Here is a 17,520-nt window from a genome sequence, read left to right on the forward strand (position 1 = left end):
GAAGCCCCGGCCTGAAAGCCGCGTCTTGTGCTCTGCTTCCTTCCTGCGCTTGAACAGACAAATTCACACAAAATTATGTCAAAAATGCCGGTCTCTGTGAGTATCCTAGTAAAGTAGTTGGTTCTTAAGTGAACATGAACGGCTGAGAAAAAAAACGGACACGAACCGCGCAATAGAACCCATTATAATCAGTGATATTGTCTACACAGGATGCGCCGCGGCGCAACACGACAAATTGCCGAAAGTAAATGGATTCCCCGTTCTATTTCTGAAATAGTCCAAGCAACAGCCGTTTTGTCGCATCCAGTGTTGACAACTTCAAGCTGCTGCGGTGTAGACACGGTGTTAAAGTGATAGACACAGAATTCCAATAATCCTGCTGTTGTCTGCGTTTTTAATGTTGATCAAAGTAAATAGGACAAAGAAAAAAAACAGTCACTCACTGCTCTTGAACTTTAAAAAAGATATAAAGACTATAGTGTTATTTGATTAGCATAATTTATTACATTTCTGTAGGCTACCTGAAAATCACTGTTAGACCTGCCTGAAATGCACCGTTTCTATTTGTATCTTTGTTGGCTATTTTGTGCTATTGCTTGTAATTTGATTTGTTCTTATTTTACAACTGACTATTTACTAGTCTTTAAAAATGTAGCCTATTAAATTTGTATTGGTTAAGCTAGTAGTTTTAGCAGTATCGAAACTGGAATCAAGGATTGTGATTTTTTTTGTCTATTATCTAAAATTTTGGTGTCATAACTGCCTGTTTTTTTTTTTTTGGCTGGTAAAAAATATTTCTGGCCGGTAAATTTCCTTAAGTCACCGGCCATTGGCAGGTCTGGCAAAAAGTTAGTTTTAGGCCCTGTGATGGCCAGTAACATTTTTATAAATTCTAATGTTGTGAGAACATAAACGGGAACAAGTGTGAACAACGCTCTGTACAATTGACGGGTCAGTGCTGCTTCATCACAAAAGTTTAAGCCTTTGCAATGTAAATATTCAAGAGCTAGAACACATGAAAGGACACGCGTTACTTGCGCTGAGTGGGAAGTTAAAACATCTGAAGCCCAGGCCTGAAAGCCGCGTCTTGAGCTCTGCTTCCTTCCTGCGCTTGAACAGACAAATTCACACAAAATTATGTCAAAAATGCCGGTCTCTGTGAGTATCCTAGTAAAGTAGTTGGTTCTTAAAGGTGCAATAGGTGATTGTCTTCAGAAACATTTTTTGTTGTGCTTTCATAACTGCCTGTTTTTTTTTTTTTCCATGGCTGGTAAAAAATATTTCTGGACGGTAAATTTGCTTAAGTCACCAGCCATTGGCAGGTCTGGCAAAAAGTTAGTTTTAGGCCCTGAACACAGGTAAACAGTTATTTCAATCTGAACTTGAATGCATTTGATACCTTGTGGATGATCGTTGCAGCTGTGGGCTACATAATCTTCTGCCTTGCCATCTGTATGAACATCATTTCAAGCTGACTCAGTGTAAGGTATATATATATATATAGTTTAATTTTATAATTACTTCTATTGTCTTTGAAATATGGTCAAAGTGAACAGCTGAATGTACTGACAAGGATTTATGATTAACTAAAATATACTTTAAGGTCATTTCTGGTAAAACTTTTATTGCATGTAGTTAAAAATATTTGTAATGACACATGATGTAATGTAATTGTAATGGTGAAGTTGCAATTTATTGTAATATTAAAATTATTAAAACTTAATGTAATATTAAAATTAACACTAAAGTTGAACTTTTAATCAAGTACTTTACATGTGCTTTAGTATGTTGATCAAAAAATCAAAATAAGTGTACTTCTTTAAAATAAAAAAAGATTATTAAAACAATGTCTCAAAATGGACTTTAAAGTAAAACTTGGCATTATTACAAAGAGCACTTTTTAAAGAAACAGTGATAAAAGTGTGCTCTCTTTAAGTACTCTTAAGTGGCCTTTAATTTATATTGTATTATCAGCAAGTACAGCTTTTTTCTTAAATAAAATACTTTTAGGATTTGAAAAGTGCACATTCAATGTAATTAACTGCACTTCTTTTTCACAAGGGATTTCTAGTTTCTAATAATGAACCCATCAAGCTAAAATGATCATGGTATTTCTATGTTTTTGGACATGGATCCATAGTAAGTTTACCAAGGACATCCGGTATTCTTTAAGTACCTTTCTTTCTGATTTATTATTTCTATCCTTGCATTTGTCTTTCTTCACCTGCCTTCACACTTTTGTACTCAATATATTGAAAACACACACCTGCGATATTGGCAACACGCAGTGCCTCCTGGCCCTTGGCGGTTTTGGAGCGGTTGGGATTGCGTTGCTTGTTGCCGCCCTGTGTGGAGCGGATGCTGCGGATGTGGACCTCCGTGGCTTTGAAGAAGGCCACCATGAAAGGTTGTTTGCTCTGGGGGCCGCTGCGGCCCACCAGCCCCGCCACCCATGGGTTCACGCTCTGACCTGCAGGGGGAGACAGAGAGAGACTTAAGCGCATACAGAGACACAGTGCATCATTCATTTACAATTAATTACTCTTTACTGAGATCTGAGAGGAAAGAAATACATTGTTAATTGCAATGCTGACAGGTACAAATCCCAGAAGAGAAGTTATACAGGCCTCTTGAAAGACGTTTTTCACCTATGTAGCAGGAGGCAAATTTTTCCGTTTGTGTTTCTGTGAATCGGTTCCTAAGAGAGACCCGCATAACACTCAACGGGACAGTTAAGCAATCTTTTATTTTGTCACAGCCCTGTGGCCTAATAAATCGTGTAATATGCATTATATAATAATCAGTTTGTGTCGGTCACAGTCTTATAAATCAAGAGAATTGTGTAAGAGAGTGTGTGTGTTCTCCAAGAATATGCAACTTCTGATGTTTATTTTGTGTAATCTCTCTCGCTCTCAAGAGCGCTTTTAGTTCGCTGTTTACTCAGAAAATTCCTGCACTTACATCTGTTTCTGTCTCTGTGCCATTCTGGACTCCTTTTACCTACACACCAGCTTTAATGTGTGCGTTCGTGTGTTTCTTACAAAAAGGAAGGAATGCTCTCTCTGTCTCCACACCGAGGTAAAGCCGGGTTGCCGGTTGCCTACGGCGACAGGGTAGGCGTCCCGCAAGCATGTCTCGACAAGCTCGCTGATCTATGCGAGCCCCATAATATACTGCACCTGTTTTCATGCTAACACTTAAAACCTGTAACATCCTGCACACACACACCGTCCTACTCAAACAGATTCAGTGCAAAACACACTCCCATTGCGGCTGGCAATAAAGTATGTGAGTGAAAAACAGTAGATTCAAATCTGCATTAGTTAGAACGTATGTAGGACATCCAGACCAAGCATTGACCTTAGACTAAACTACAGCATTAATAGTGATTTCTGCTGAAACTCCAGACTAAGCATTAGTGATCAACACATTTGAATTAGGACGGATCGGTTCTGCGCATTATCTTGTATTATTGGTCTTGACTCTCAAGGTTAGTTGAGGAAAAGTCAGATCTTCCATTAGCGCTTGTCTAGGCTCATGTGTGCACATTTGACTGGATCTTCCTTTTTAAGATTATATATATATATATATATATATATATACAGCAGGCTCTAAATGTTTGAGATTACATTGAAAATCAAATTGAATTCAAAATGTGGGATTCAAAAAAAATATTGGAAATAAAAGATCGGAAAGACAGTTTGAGAAGTTTGAAATTGAACAAATATTTCAGATCCTGCACCATTTTTCATTTGATCAAACTGATCATGTGATTTTTTTATACAGATGGTCAGATGTTCTTCTATTGAAGCTAAAAACCCTTGTGAAAAAGAAGTGCACCGAATTGTATTGAATGTTCTGTACACTTGTAGTGCATTTCAAATCTTAATAGTATATATTTTTTAAAAACTGTACTTGCAGATAATATAATATGAATGAAATAAAAGGCCACTTAAGTGTACTTAACACACTTAAAGACACTTAAAAAGTGCACTTTGTAATAATGTCAAATTAAGGGTTTTACTTTAAAGTACATTTTAAATCATCATGTTTAAATCATCACAATCTTTTGTCATGCTGTAAAGAATACTTGTTTTGATGTGTTGACTAACGTAGGCTACTAAAGCACATGTAAAGTATATGATTATATTTTGAGCTGCTGTGTGTTATTTGTTATTGCATTTAAAGTGAATATTTTAAATGTACTAAACTGCAATTCAAATATATTTGCAATGTAAAACTAACAAAAATGACACTAAAGTATAATTTAATTCATCAAAGCTTGTCGGTGCATTCAGCAGTTCACTTTAACCATATTTCAAAGACTAATTATGAATAGAAGTAATTACATATAAAGATGTACTTAAATCCTACTTAAGTGGCTCAAACAAGCTCTCTAAATTTCAGCTAATTGCATTTAATACATTACATTAATTTCTCACCTAAGTATAATCTTAAAAAGTACATTATTTCTGTAATAGCTCTTTTTTAAATTATACTAAAGTGCACTGCTTTTTCACAAGCTAATGCTCTTTGGATCTTAAATAATAGTAGTAATAATAGTAGCATTTCTCTCCTGGTCTCAGACTTTTGGATCCCCACTGTAGATGTTTTCTTTGAATGGCCTGTAAATGCATTATAATAAATTGCCCTTCAAAGACACTGTAAACATTTACTGAACTGAACTGCATTGAACTTAACAGTGCACAAAAGCAAAACAGACTGAGTACTCTGCAGTGTGGCCTCAGAAACGGTTTCATTTCTGCCGTCTCTGTCTGTGATCTGCGACCTGCGGCATGTGCACATCCACTTACCGTCCAAACTTTCCAAAGCGAGCTGCAGGCCCAGATTCATGCCTGGGTTCAGCACCCAGTGGTTACTGGTGGCTGTGATGTCGAACACCAGCCAGCCCTCTTCTGCTGCCCAGATCACCCGCGAGTCCAGCAGGAACAGATCTGAGTCCCTGATGGAGAGAGAGAGAGAGCATATGAGCCTGCTGAAAACAATAGCCTATCATACATCTCATATACAGCTGTTTGCACAAGAGAAAAGTAGCATATTTTATGTTTTATGTAATTTCTTTTAAATGAGGATGTGGGGTTTCAGTTGTTTAGCGGTGTCAAAACTAGAGTTATTACTGTTGTAAAACTAAAACTAAACCCATAAAAAAAAAAATTACTAAAACTTACAAACGAAAATGCAAAAATCTAATTCCAAAACATTCACAAAAACAAAAAAACTTGTATATATATATATTCATACACTGTAACTTCTGATACCACAAAATGAATTGTAGATAATTCAATATATTAAATAAATTAAGCATATTAGTTAATTCAACATATCAATAAAAAGAAACTTTGTCATAATTACAGCAGAAATATCTTGCTGTATATGGAAGGGGAGCTTTGAATATTGTTTTTAAGTCAAAAATCTGAGGCATTCAGATGTTGCTATCTTGCTTGTGTCAGTTGAACTGTATCCAGCTCCTTCCCCAAGGACATGACCCCCAAACTTTGTATTTGCCAACGAAACGCCTCTGGGATGATCTGTGACCTAAGTGCTCCACTTTGTGTGCGGGACAACTGAATCACAATGACAGATACCTAGAATGACATTCGTATTCAACAAAAGAGGACCAGAGATGGAGGGCTAATGTAGTGAACCACAAGAAAAATACAATCAGTGGCATCCTGATTCTTTGAATGATATAAAAGGTGTGATGTTTGAATTATCCTGTTCATACAACAGTTTGAATACTGTTTGTATGTACAAAGAATACAGTCAAGCTCCTTTTCTACTCTCATAATAGCTGTGAATAACATCCGGTGACTTCATACAGTAACACCACGAAGTGATATATGATACATGTGTCACAGTCTTCAGCGGGTGTGCCCAGGACGGCCACCAGATGACTGTGTTCGGTGAGCACATGGCTTGTATTGTGTTTGTTGATGAACTGCAAAAATTATGATATATTTCAAACTTCACCTTACAATTTTTTTTTTTCACATTTTAATACATTTTCATATTTCGGCCGGTCAGTCTGCCGATTCCAAGCCGCTAAAAGTTCCAATCAAAGCCAAAGCAGAACTGTTTTGTGTCTCCAAGCAACACAGCGAGCGGTGTTTCATTACTGAATGAATCCACGTTTTTGAACGAATTAAGTGAGTCAATGATTCAGTAACCCATTTATAAAGACCGTATCACTTGCCTCGTTACGGAATGAATCAGCCGTTTGAACGAATCTGTTAACTAAATGACTCACTCATTCAAACCGTCATTTGCCGCCTCCTACGTTTGGTTTCATAAAAAACTAGCATTGCATTTTCCCGAACATTTCTTATTTGTATGTTTTTAAAATATTTAAAACATTAATCTTATAAAATTCTTTATTCTAAATTTTGCAGTGTGAATGCATTTATGGCACCTCAGCTTCATCAAACAGTCTGTGTAAATACATCTAATGCCACTTCAGATGCAGCTTTTGTGTTTTCTGCAGTGGAAAGATGGAGTTTGTTGATTCTGATTTCATTTTAATGGTAACAGCTCTACAGTGTCTTATTATTCTAACGGAATTAATTGAAACAATGTAAGAATTTGACGTGAAAGATGGCTATTTAATAGGCCTAATAGTGAAAAAATGTAAATTTAAGAAACATAGTGGGAAATGACATTTGTTCTGTTATATAGGCTACAGCAACTCCTTTTAAGTTAATTGTTATTTCTAGCTCTTTTCTAGTCACAGAGAAGTGAGAGAACTTCTGTAACTTTGTCCAGATGCGGGGAATTGTCATGTTTAATAATTTTGTATTATGTAGGCTAAATAATTTTTTTTACATATATAGATTTTTGTTTGTATATGCTGCCAATTATAGTTTTTAGAAAGAAATCGGCAAAAATCGGTTATATATATATATATATATATATATATTATATTATATTATATTATTATTATATTATATTATATTATATTATATTATATTATATTATAGCTGTGAAAAACATCTGGTGACTTCCATACAACACAAGGTCTTAGCACAAATTAAATGAATGAAAGTGTAAAAGCAAATTTATCCAGGTCTAAAAACATATATTATACATGTTGATGAACTGCAAAAATTATTACATTTTTCAAGCTTTACCTTACTGCATTAACAATTTTTTATGAACTCTGGATGTTGTACATTAAACCACTGATAATTGAAAACATAATTATTTTCAAGGCACTGATTGGAATGACCCTTACAGTGAAAGATGGAAAAGGTGGCAGATAAAGTGAAACAGAGGGAAAAAGTGAATTAAGTGGAAAAATGGGAGAGCGAGAAACAGAGCACTCGCTCCAGATGGTAGGACCCTGGGGAGCACTTAATTTCCTTAATTGACAATAATGGCTTTATAAACGGCTGTTGATCTCAGAGTGTGGCTGCCCTGCACTAAATCAAACAGAGGAATTTAGAGCAAGACAAGACGACAGCGTAAGAACAAGACTGAAAGGCAGTATACAACAAAAGACAAGGGAATCGCTGCAGGGAGAGAAAGCAGAGCGACGGGAACCACATGAACACACTTCAGATGTTTCAAAGACTCAGAGGAGTTCAGGTGCTCAGTGTGTGTGATCCAAACACCTGTTCTGCTAAACATCTGCTGCCTCAGCCTAATCCAGTCTCATTTATCCCTCCATTTTTGTCTCTTTTCTCTCCCTGATGGGAGCACAATGGGGTGTGTTGTTCCCCACAGACCTGTCGAGGCAACTGAGGCCTTCAGGAGGGGTCGAGCAGCACGTAGGAGGAGCTAGACATTCTTGAACCCAATTCACAGTGTGGGTCACGCCGATATTCTAGAAGGTCCCAAACGTGCGGTGAAGGGAAGCCCTGTGGCGCACAACTGATTCTTTGAGAGGAGAGCCGCTGAGTCGGAATAGGAAACATGGTGTGGTGCGACAGTAAAGTTTGCATTGGGATGCTTAGATAGAGTGAGCACTGTGTGTGCGGCAAAAAGAAATAGAAGGAAAGGAAACACAAATCAAATGTGTCCAGCATTTACAGACCAGAGGGGTTGAGACCATTACAGCCCTCAAGAGGAAAGGATTTTCCTTGGAAAAAAGTCACAGGCAAGAAACACCCACCATAAAAAATAGTAAAGTATATCCAGGCCCACATGAAAACTGCAGACATTTTCCATATTTTTGATATTGATTTGGGGGGAAAATCTGCAGAAGTTTGTTGTTGACGTCAAAGGTTGTAAGTCCAATCACTTTTTCTAGTGCAAATTAAACTGTCACTTGGTAGAAGTGTACAGGTCGAGTGGCTTGTCTGCATCCTCATAAAATATGAACAAACCTACACAAGGTAGCAGAAAAACTGACCTAGACGTTTGGCAATTTGTCTTTTAAAGTAGAGACTTTACAGGAATGTTTCCTCACAATGCTCTTTTGTGTCCATATGTATAAAGTTTTCTGAAGTTTGGATGATATGATCACAAGATATAGGCTAATTAGTCATTATGAGCCTCACCTATAAACATATCGGTCTATATCTGCTAAACAGTTAAGTGAATCCAAATTCTTTTGATACATTTTTGTCAGGAGCATGTCTAAATGATACGCACCAAGTTTTGAGCAAATCAGACCACTGGCCTACTGTAGGACAGGTTCGAAAAAGCTTTTCGTCGACCTCTCTTAAATGTGGGATCCCTCAAGGATTTATTATGGGACCCATTTTGTTTTCATTGTACATGCTTCCGATTGGGTCTATATTTAGTAAACACGGAATATCGTTTCATTGCCAATGATATGCAAATATATGTAACAGTAAAGAATGAATGCAACTCCTTTAGGGACTCTTCTTGGATGCCTAAAGGACTTGAAAACATTGTTGGCTGTGAATTTTCTGCACCTAAATGAATGTAAAACTGAGACTATTGCTTTTGCACCCTCCAATGCATCTGGGTCCATTAATATTGATTTAGACCCTTTATCTATTTATGGTAAAAAAAAAAAAAAAGTAGGTGTAATTTTTGATGATGCCTTGAAATTTGACAAACAGATTAATGGTGTTTTCAGATCAGTTTTTTAACTAAGCAAAGGTCAAGCCATTTTTATCCTTTTGTGATTTTGAAAAGGTGATGCATGCTTTTGTGTCTTCACGCCTAATATTGATTTAGACCCTTTATCTATTTATGGTAAAAAAATAAAAAAAAAGTAGGTGTTATTTTTGATGATGCCTTGAAATTTGACAAACAGATTAATGGTGTTTTCAGATCAGTTTTTTAACTAAGCAAAGGTCAAGCCATTTTTATCCTTTTGTGATTTTGAAAAGGTGATGCATGCTTTTGTGTCTTCACGCCTGGACTACTGTAATACCCTGTATGTAGGGATTAGTCAATCCATGCTATCACAATTACAGATTGTCCAGAATACCACTGCTAGAATGTTGACAGGTTGTTGGAAACGGGACCATATTACTCCCATTTTGTCATCTTTACATTGGTTACCGGTCTGTTATAGAATTGATGTTAAAATTTTGCTGTTTGTTTTTAAATCTTTGAATGGCCTTGCACCATCTTATCTTTCTGATTTGTTACAACCTTACTCACTATCAAAATCACTCAGGTCCTCTGACCAGAAACTCTTGATTGTTCCTAAGGTGAGACATAACTGTGGGGGGAACGTGCTTTTGTTGTGATATAAGAACTGGCTCTACATTGGTGTCATTGAAGTCTCTTTTAAAGACTCTTTTTTCCTAGGCTTTTTTGCAGAATGCTGCTGAGTGACTTGTTGTTGGAACCTCATTGTTTTTTTTATGTCTGATTTTTTTTATGTATGTGTTGTATAACAGATGTGTGTGTATTGTATGTTTATTTATGTTTTAGAATCTGTACAGCACATTGGTCAACGTATTGTTGTTTTCTATTTTGCTTTAGAAATAAATTGCCTTGCCTTGCCTTTTCAAAAAACTCAATAGCCGAAAAGTTTACTTGTTATGTGCATCCTCAATGCCTTCTGGTTTATGCTTATAAAGTTTTGTTAAGTTTGGACATTGCATTCAGGAGATAATTGTCAGTTTGTAAAATACGAGTGAGATCTTCTTGCCAGCAATGTTCCTAGCTGTTGTGTGCAAAATTTGGTGATGATCGGATTAACAGCCTGGATGAAAAAAACACTCTAAATCGCAAACAATAGTATACAATTTTTATAGCAGGGAATGAATCTGCCAAGAACATTATTTTTAGATTTTGTCCCAAGGATTCAGAGTAAAGAAAATAGATTCTAGCCCTCATGGAGTTAAAATAGAATATGCAAAGGACCTAATTATAGCGCCACCTAGTGTTCGACAGATGTGTGTTTGCTTGCCTAAGAGCCTTAAATATAACTGATACTTAATATCCATGGTATATTGTGGAGATGTACCTGTCTGAATGTTCTTCCAGCACCTGGTAGATGCTGATGCGGAAGGTCTCATTGTCAAAGCGTTCTGGAACAAAGTCCTTGTAGATGCGGAACTCTGCAGCAGTCACCGCTTCACCCTCCGGAATCTTGGACAGGTCAAATCGGAATTCTCTGTGATGGCGCCTCACAGGCAAAAACTCGTTATCGTGTTCAACTGTATAAGACAAACAGTGAAAGAGATGCTTCCATGTTATATCAGTGCTTCAAAACAGTGTCAAAACGTTCAGTGAAAGGTTAGCTTGACATTTACACCGCTAACTCAAATGTCACCTTCATTTGCTCTAATGCCGGCCGCAGGCAAGTCAAGCCGCCCCTTTCTGGTTTTTCATGCATAAACACAGAGCACATTTCTAGACAGATGTTTGAATTCTGCAGAGCCACTGATTGAGACATAGTCCCGCAGACAGCTTTATGTGTCTCTTATTCTCAAGCCCTTTTTCACTACTTCCTCCATCATCTGGACTCTGTGAGGCAGAAGGCACACTCACATTTTGTGAGCTTGGGACTTGATTCAAACTGGCTGACCAAATTGTGTTTACATTTTATCGCCTTTAAAACCTGTCCGAATGTTTTTCGCAAAGACGGCAGATTCTGAAATTGAGCCTGGAGTGTTTTGGTAGCCAAAGAACTTGAATTAAAGGGATCATTCAACCCAAAATGAAAATTCTGTCACCATTCACGCACCCTCGTGTGTTTATGAAACTTATATGAGCTTCCCTCTTCTGATGAAGACAAAAGAAGATGTTTTGATGAATGTTCACCCTGCTGTTTTCCATATACAAGCTTACAGCAAACAGAAGGCCTGTCAAGTCCCATAAAAATCTCCATACAAATCTCCAGTCATTGATTTTTTTTTTCTCCTCCATAAATGTGCAGTAACACACATATCGAACACCATGATAATTACTGACAGAATTTTCATTTTTGAGTGGCCTTTCTCTTTAAAACGGAATCATTACTGACTTACACTGTCTTTATTTTACCGACACTGTACACTTAAAAATAAAAGTCCCAAAAGGGGGGTTTTGCAGAGATGTCATAGAAGAACCATTTTTGGTTTCCCAACGAACCTGCCTTTCAGTGAATGTCAAGTTTTTTTTTATTGTAATTATTATTCTACTGGTTGCACATAATGAACTTTAAAGCTTGATATGCTTTATTGATATGCTTGATATAGGCTTAATGTATTTGGTGTGCAATGTGTTCACTGTGTATGTGCACAGTAATATTTCAGATACATGATAAGATGATGTATGAAGAACATGTCTGTGTATACAATGTGTTGAACTCTCACTTTTCAGTGATTGATAAGCTCTGTCAGGGACTGAAGATAGCTCTCGGTGTCTCTCTGGCTCTTGTTCTGTCTTTTATCACTGTGTGAGAGTGCTACACACACACACACACACACACAAACACACAGACAATAGCAGCCTTGTTGACTCTTCAGTCAGTGCATCAGAGCCAGTGAGAGCAGCTGTCATCCTCCTCTACTGAGAGCCGTGAATCATGGTTTGAAGAGACTCCACTGTGTGAAAATGAAGCTGTATGTTTCTCTTTAGACAGTCCCACAGAGTGTGATCTATTCTGGTGCTTCCCAACTGCATTTGCTCCAGGATCAAGATTTTTCATTGGTCATCAAGTGGTGACCCAACACAGTACCGAAATGATTTGGGTCAATGGCATATAAAATTTTAATGAATTGTTTTCTTCATTCTTCTTCAGAAATGTAAGACATTTCAATCATATGTGTATTTAAGTCACTGTACTGTACAATATACTATATATGATTTTTTTTTTTACTTTTATGTGCATTTTAATAAATTAAAGCATCAAAAGAATAAATGTCACTGACCCATTTATCAACTCTAAGTAAACACACATTTAAAATGTTAGAATCACACACTGACATTTATTTACATAGAATTTATAATAATAAAATCAATGAAACATCTTTGACAGAAAAGAAAAAACACTAAAACAAATTGAGGTGAGATGCAGAGGTTATCGTACACACACAGCCTTTGATATCAAGAACAAAACATGATAAATGTTGTCCCCTCCTTTTCAGCTTATAAGTCTGTTTTGCTATCCTATGTGTGCATTCATTTATTGCTGCAGTTTATTTGCATTTGGGATTGCTATTTCCCTGATGTCCCTGACAGAACACCCTCCAGTTGTGTAGCACTGTTCCCTGCTCACCTCATTTATCCTCAGTGACTTTCTATCCCTCCATCCCTTTCTCTCATCTCCTCCTCCAGATCCTTTCACCATCTTTTCCACCCATCCTTTGCCCTCTCCGTCCACCACTACCTGTCCTCATCCTCCTTTCATAGCGCCTTTAGAATGGCAGCAAACAGCACAAAGGCCCTACTGTGCAGTAAGGTGAAAGAGAGCGAGGCAGAGCGCGCACGGATCCGGTTACCCAGCAGTGACGATTAGCAGGGGGCATTCCGTGTCTCATTGTCCCGCTCTTCTCAGAGGACTGGAATTGTTTACACACCGTTCTAATTCAGAGCTGCCCTTCCATTGAACCCCCTGGGTGCCCCCTCACAGGGCAGACGCAACACCAGGGCCACCTGTGCCCGCTTGGCACACAGCGACGCCTCTCACAGAGACGCCCAGACCTCTACAGCAGCTCTAAAGCTCCAAAACAATGATGGCTCTTTCTTATTATGCAATGCTTTGTGGGTTCAAAGCCAGAAGAAAATAAAACACTGTGTAGAGTTATTGCACATCTGAGAGCTGCACTAACCTGTATCATTCAACACATGCTGAAATGGATTCTAAGGAATTGGATTTACATTTCCCATAGTTCATCAGTTCACACCTACAAAAAGTTTCATAAATCATTCTAAAGGCCCGTTCACACCAAGGGCGCTAACTAAAGTTAAAAACACTGACCAATCAAAGCTCAAGCATTTAACCCTTGTGTTGCTGAAACTATCTACTCCCTAATTTGGTGTCAAAAATGACTGGCCTTTTAAAATATACTTGTAAATCTCTTATTATGCTATATTATCGCCAAATCATGGATTCAATCTTTTTGTCAACTTGTTGTCTTTCAGTTAGCACAGGTTTTGCTTTTCTTTTTGGAACTGATTGATTGTAGGCTTCATTAATCTGAGCTTATGCACTTCAGTTTTTGAGTGAAAAAGGCATTATTTATGGATAATTTAATGAATATTTGGTAATAGCATAACAAGAAATTTATAAGCAATTTTTTTGTAGGTCAGTTACTTCTGACAGGGAACACCACCAATGTGATAACCTTCACTAGCATTCGAGAAGAAACTTCTCTCCGGGTCAAAATGACTGGAACACAAATGGAGGGTTAAAGTGGCACATGACATAACTTTAGCACATGCTCTTAATAAATAAAAAGATGAACTGTGGTGTATTTTCAGCATGATCTGCCATACAATCAGATAACACCAAAGCCTGTACATTTATTTTTAAGAACGATTTAGATTTTCTTGAGAAATTATTTAAGAACTTCTCAAGAAGTTCACTTCTTATGAACATTCTTACAAACTTCGAATAATTTATTTTTCATAATTAGACTTTTGTGAAACCAGCCTCAGAATGCTCTAGTGACATATAGTAGAGGGTGGTCATTTGACTTCACCTTTAAGCAACTAAGAACACCACATAGCAATGCTCCAAAAACACTCCTTGACATTGTGGCAGTGACTCTATACGTACTCTGTGTATAGGGAACGGTGGTACTGGCAGTGAATATTGCACTCACATTTTCTTCCAAAAGTCTAAACATTTATATTGAGAGGAAATGATTGCTTGCTAGATTCAAACTCACTTTGCCCATATGAGCACCATGGACTAACATGCATTTTGGAACACGTGTTTACTGCTAAGCCACAGATCCAACAGATGCTGGCCAATTTAAGGGGGAGAAATGGGATCAGAAAATGTTGCAAGCTAAATCTGAACTCGTTTTGCTCATATGAGGCTATACAGATAGGTGCATGCAGATTTAAGCATCCTTTTAACCAACTAAGGAGCAGGGAAATATGATTTATGCATTCAAAAGTAAAAGTATAGTTCATTTACAGAGCTTCTTCTTCTTCCCTTTCTTCTTGTCTTCTTTATTCCCTTCTGAAGTCAACATTTAACTTGGGATTTTTATTTTATTTGTGTCTCAAGCAACACTTTTTTTTATATTTTAACAAATATCTCTCTCACTCTCTCTCTCTCTCTCACACATCTCTCACTTCCTGTTTTCCTCTCTCTGTCTCTCCCTGAGTCTTTCTGTACTTCTGTCAGGGAAGATCAAACCGTTTGCTCTAAGTGCTTTTCCATTTCTCTGTAGATTTTAATGGATGACGTGCACAAAGCTGTCATTGCTTCACCCTTACACCATTTAAACATACCTCCAGGAATGTGCTTAAACAACAGACACACACACACACACTCCTGATAATGTAGACCAGTGCACAAACACCCATAGAGTGCTGCATGCATGTGTACACCACTACAATCACCCCAACAAGCACTGGAACACACTAGTAAACCACAATTAAAAATATGATTTTAAGTAGATTTCACTGATTAAACACCAAACAAACCATTTAACATACAATAAGTTTGTTAAGTCTGAATGATAAAATGATAAATATACTGTTCAAAACTAACACAAAAAGTGTTGTGACATTGTGGTCGGCAAATGTTGTGGAACATGTTCAAAGTTATTATAACTAATGCTCCCTTCAGTTATTTCCTGCTTCCCACTTCTGAAGACATAATTACAAGTCTGTCACATTCAAGTGCTTTGTTGTACCAGGTTCATTCTTGAAGAAATCATTTTAAACCTAAATGCATAGAAGATATTTAGTCAATATCCAATGGATTTTAAATTAAATGTACAGTAGAATCCTTTTTGTTGACAAACATATAAATGTTACTTGTGCTGTTGTATACATTTATCGCATCTGGAATTTTGGTTAAATTAATGCTGTTTTCGCTGAAAAATACATACATTGTAAGCATTATGGCTTACAATCTCATGAAAGTTTGTAACTTTTTTTTAAGTTTTGCAGAATTGGTGACTAAATCATACAAATTTGTATGATCTCAGTCATTACGTTTTTGTACATACAACATTGTACGATTTCATATGAAATCGCCACCTCACGAAATACTTACGTTTACGTAAAATAATACGTTTACGTTTTCTTGTGACATGGGGTTGTGAGTGTAATGGAAAGAGAAAGCAATGTTAAAAACGAGTAAAACTTAACGGTAACTACAGCAATAGTTCTCTTGGAACTCAAAATGAGTTTCCCAGTCATAAATACGAACTGAGAGGCCGTTCATGTCCAATTTCTGACTAGGAAACTATTTACAATCATTCTGATAGAATGCGAAGGCAACATAACTACTAAGACACCTGTGTGAACTTGTGGAGAACTGACTTCACACATCCTCGAAAAAAACCACCCTGACATCAGCTGGAGAATATGATATTAATTCTGAGAATCATTTGCAGATGCCACATTTTGTCATCTAATTCTATTCATTTTTAGTGTGGCCAAATACTTTTTGGATCCACTGTGTTTATGCATTTCTAGAGAAGGTCCCATGAGAATTGGAATCTAGGTGACGGCAATTTGGCTGCATCTTCAAAATTACACAGTGTTCTGAATGCTTTCGACCGAACCAGAAACAAATGATTCAAACGGCCACCTGTTCATCAATGGCATCAGCCGAGCGAGACCAGAGGAGTGTCATAGTTGAGCTATTTAATAAGAGCCTCTTCGCATTTTTCCCCTAGTTCATTTGGCGTCATTGTCTGCGCACATGTGAGGCTTAACAGTAAATGAGATCACACACACACACACACATCCACACAAAACAACACATGGCTACAAACACAATGCACGTGGCTACAGATACATCATGGCAAATCTACTCTAAGAAACATCTGCAAACGTGGACACACACACACACACACACACAGAGAGAGTGAATGATTGCAGCAGTTGTTCTGTTCCACCCTGTAACCAATAAATAAGATCTCCAGGCTCAGAGCAGCCAGAAGTGATGATACAAGTAAGCGTGCGTCGCCCATCCATAAAGTCCTCAAAAGTCAAAATCCAGACTGTACCCCAAACCCATGTCCCAGCGCAGGTGCGCTCCCACTGCGGACAAACACACCCTCCCTGAGCTTGGGCCGTGGCAGGCCCTTAATCTCTCTGTCAAAGCTTAAACATTAAAGAGGACTTTATGGACTGTGTGGAGCAGATGTGAAGCAGACTCCTCTCCAGCCACCTTCAGTCTTCAGTTCTTTCACAGAAGTCCTGTGATGCTGTTTTGTATCATTTTTAAAAACTGTAAATTAACATCAAAACAGCAGAATTAAAAATTGTCAATTTATAAAATATTGACTAATGTCTTGGAAGTATGACCCAAATAAGAATTTTCACTGGATATTGTGATCTGAAAAAGTAACAAGTCTGCCACTTTTGTTCTGACCAACTGAGGAAAAAAGCATTACAATAAATTGCGCTACCAATGGTGATTAAATCTAACAATCGGCTAGCTCATATCACATAAAACTATTGTGCAAATTATTATTATTGTTATACTTTGTTCTCAAATTGTTAATGTTAACAACATCCGCATTATGTGACTATGTGTATGTAGTGTGTATTAGCGTTACATTTCAATTTCTGTACAGTCCAATCTCGAATTGTCATACCATTCGAATTTCATATTAAGAAATTATTTTACCCAAAAAGCAAATTATTCTTCCTTCGAACTGGTTTTATTTAAAATACAAAACTTGTGTAATTCCATGTAGACTATCTGTAATCAGATGCCCATTTAAAACTGGAATATACTCTAATTTCAGTCGCATGTGTTTCATAAACACATAATCCTTTCTCGATTACAATCCGTCATCAAAATGATAAGTTTAATTATTCCAGCTGCTGTGAGAAAAAACTATGAACGATCCGCCACCTGTAGGATCCTCACATCCCTTACCAAAAAGTAGTATACTTCAAGTTTATTTTATTAAGTATACTTAAGTAAAGTTCAAAGTATGTTAAGTA

The 17,520-nt window shown here is 37.2% G+C and overlaps 1 protein-coding gene across 1 annotated transcript in view; it reads right to left on the reverse strand.

Moving 5' to 3' along the window:
- LOC107750885 (bone morphogenetic protein 7-like) overlaps positions 1-17,520 on the reverse strand; it is a 56,304-nt gene that overhangs the window by 7,870 nt on the left and 30,914 nt on the right. Inside the window, exons 2-4 of the mRNA XM_016566448.1 lie at positions 10,412-10,604; positions 4,815-4,963; positions 2,267-2,470 (exon numbers count right to left, since the gene is read on the reverse strand). Coding sequence (XP_016421934.1) covers positions 2,267-2,470; positions 4,815-4,963; positions 10,412-10,604 — 546 coding nt within the window. The remainder of the gene's footprint in view (positions 1-2,266; positions 2,471-4,814; positions 4,964-10,411; positions 10,605-17,520) is intronic.

This window comes from Sinocyclocheilus rhinocerous, unplaced genomic scaffold (genome assembly GCF_001515625.1).
Source record: "Sinocyclocheilus rhinocerous isolate Xijiao unplaced genomic scaffold, SAMN03320098_v1.1 scaffold932, whole genome shotgun sequence".
In the NCBI taxonomy this organism is placed as follows: Eukaryota; Metazoa; Chordata; class Actinopteri; order Cypriniformes; family Cyprinidae; genus Sinocyclocheilus; species Sinocyclocheilus rhinocerous.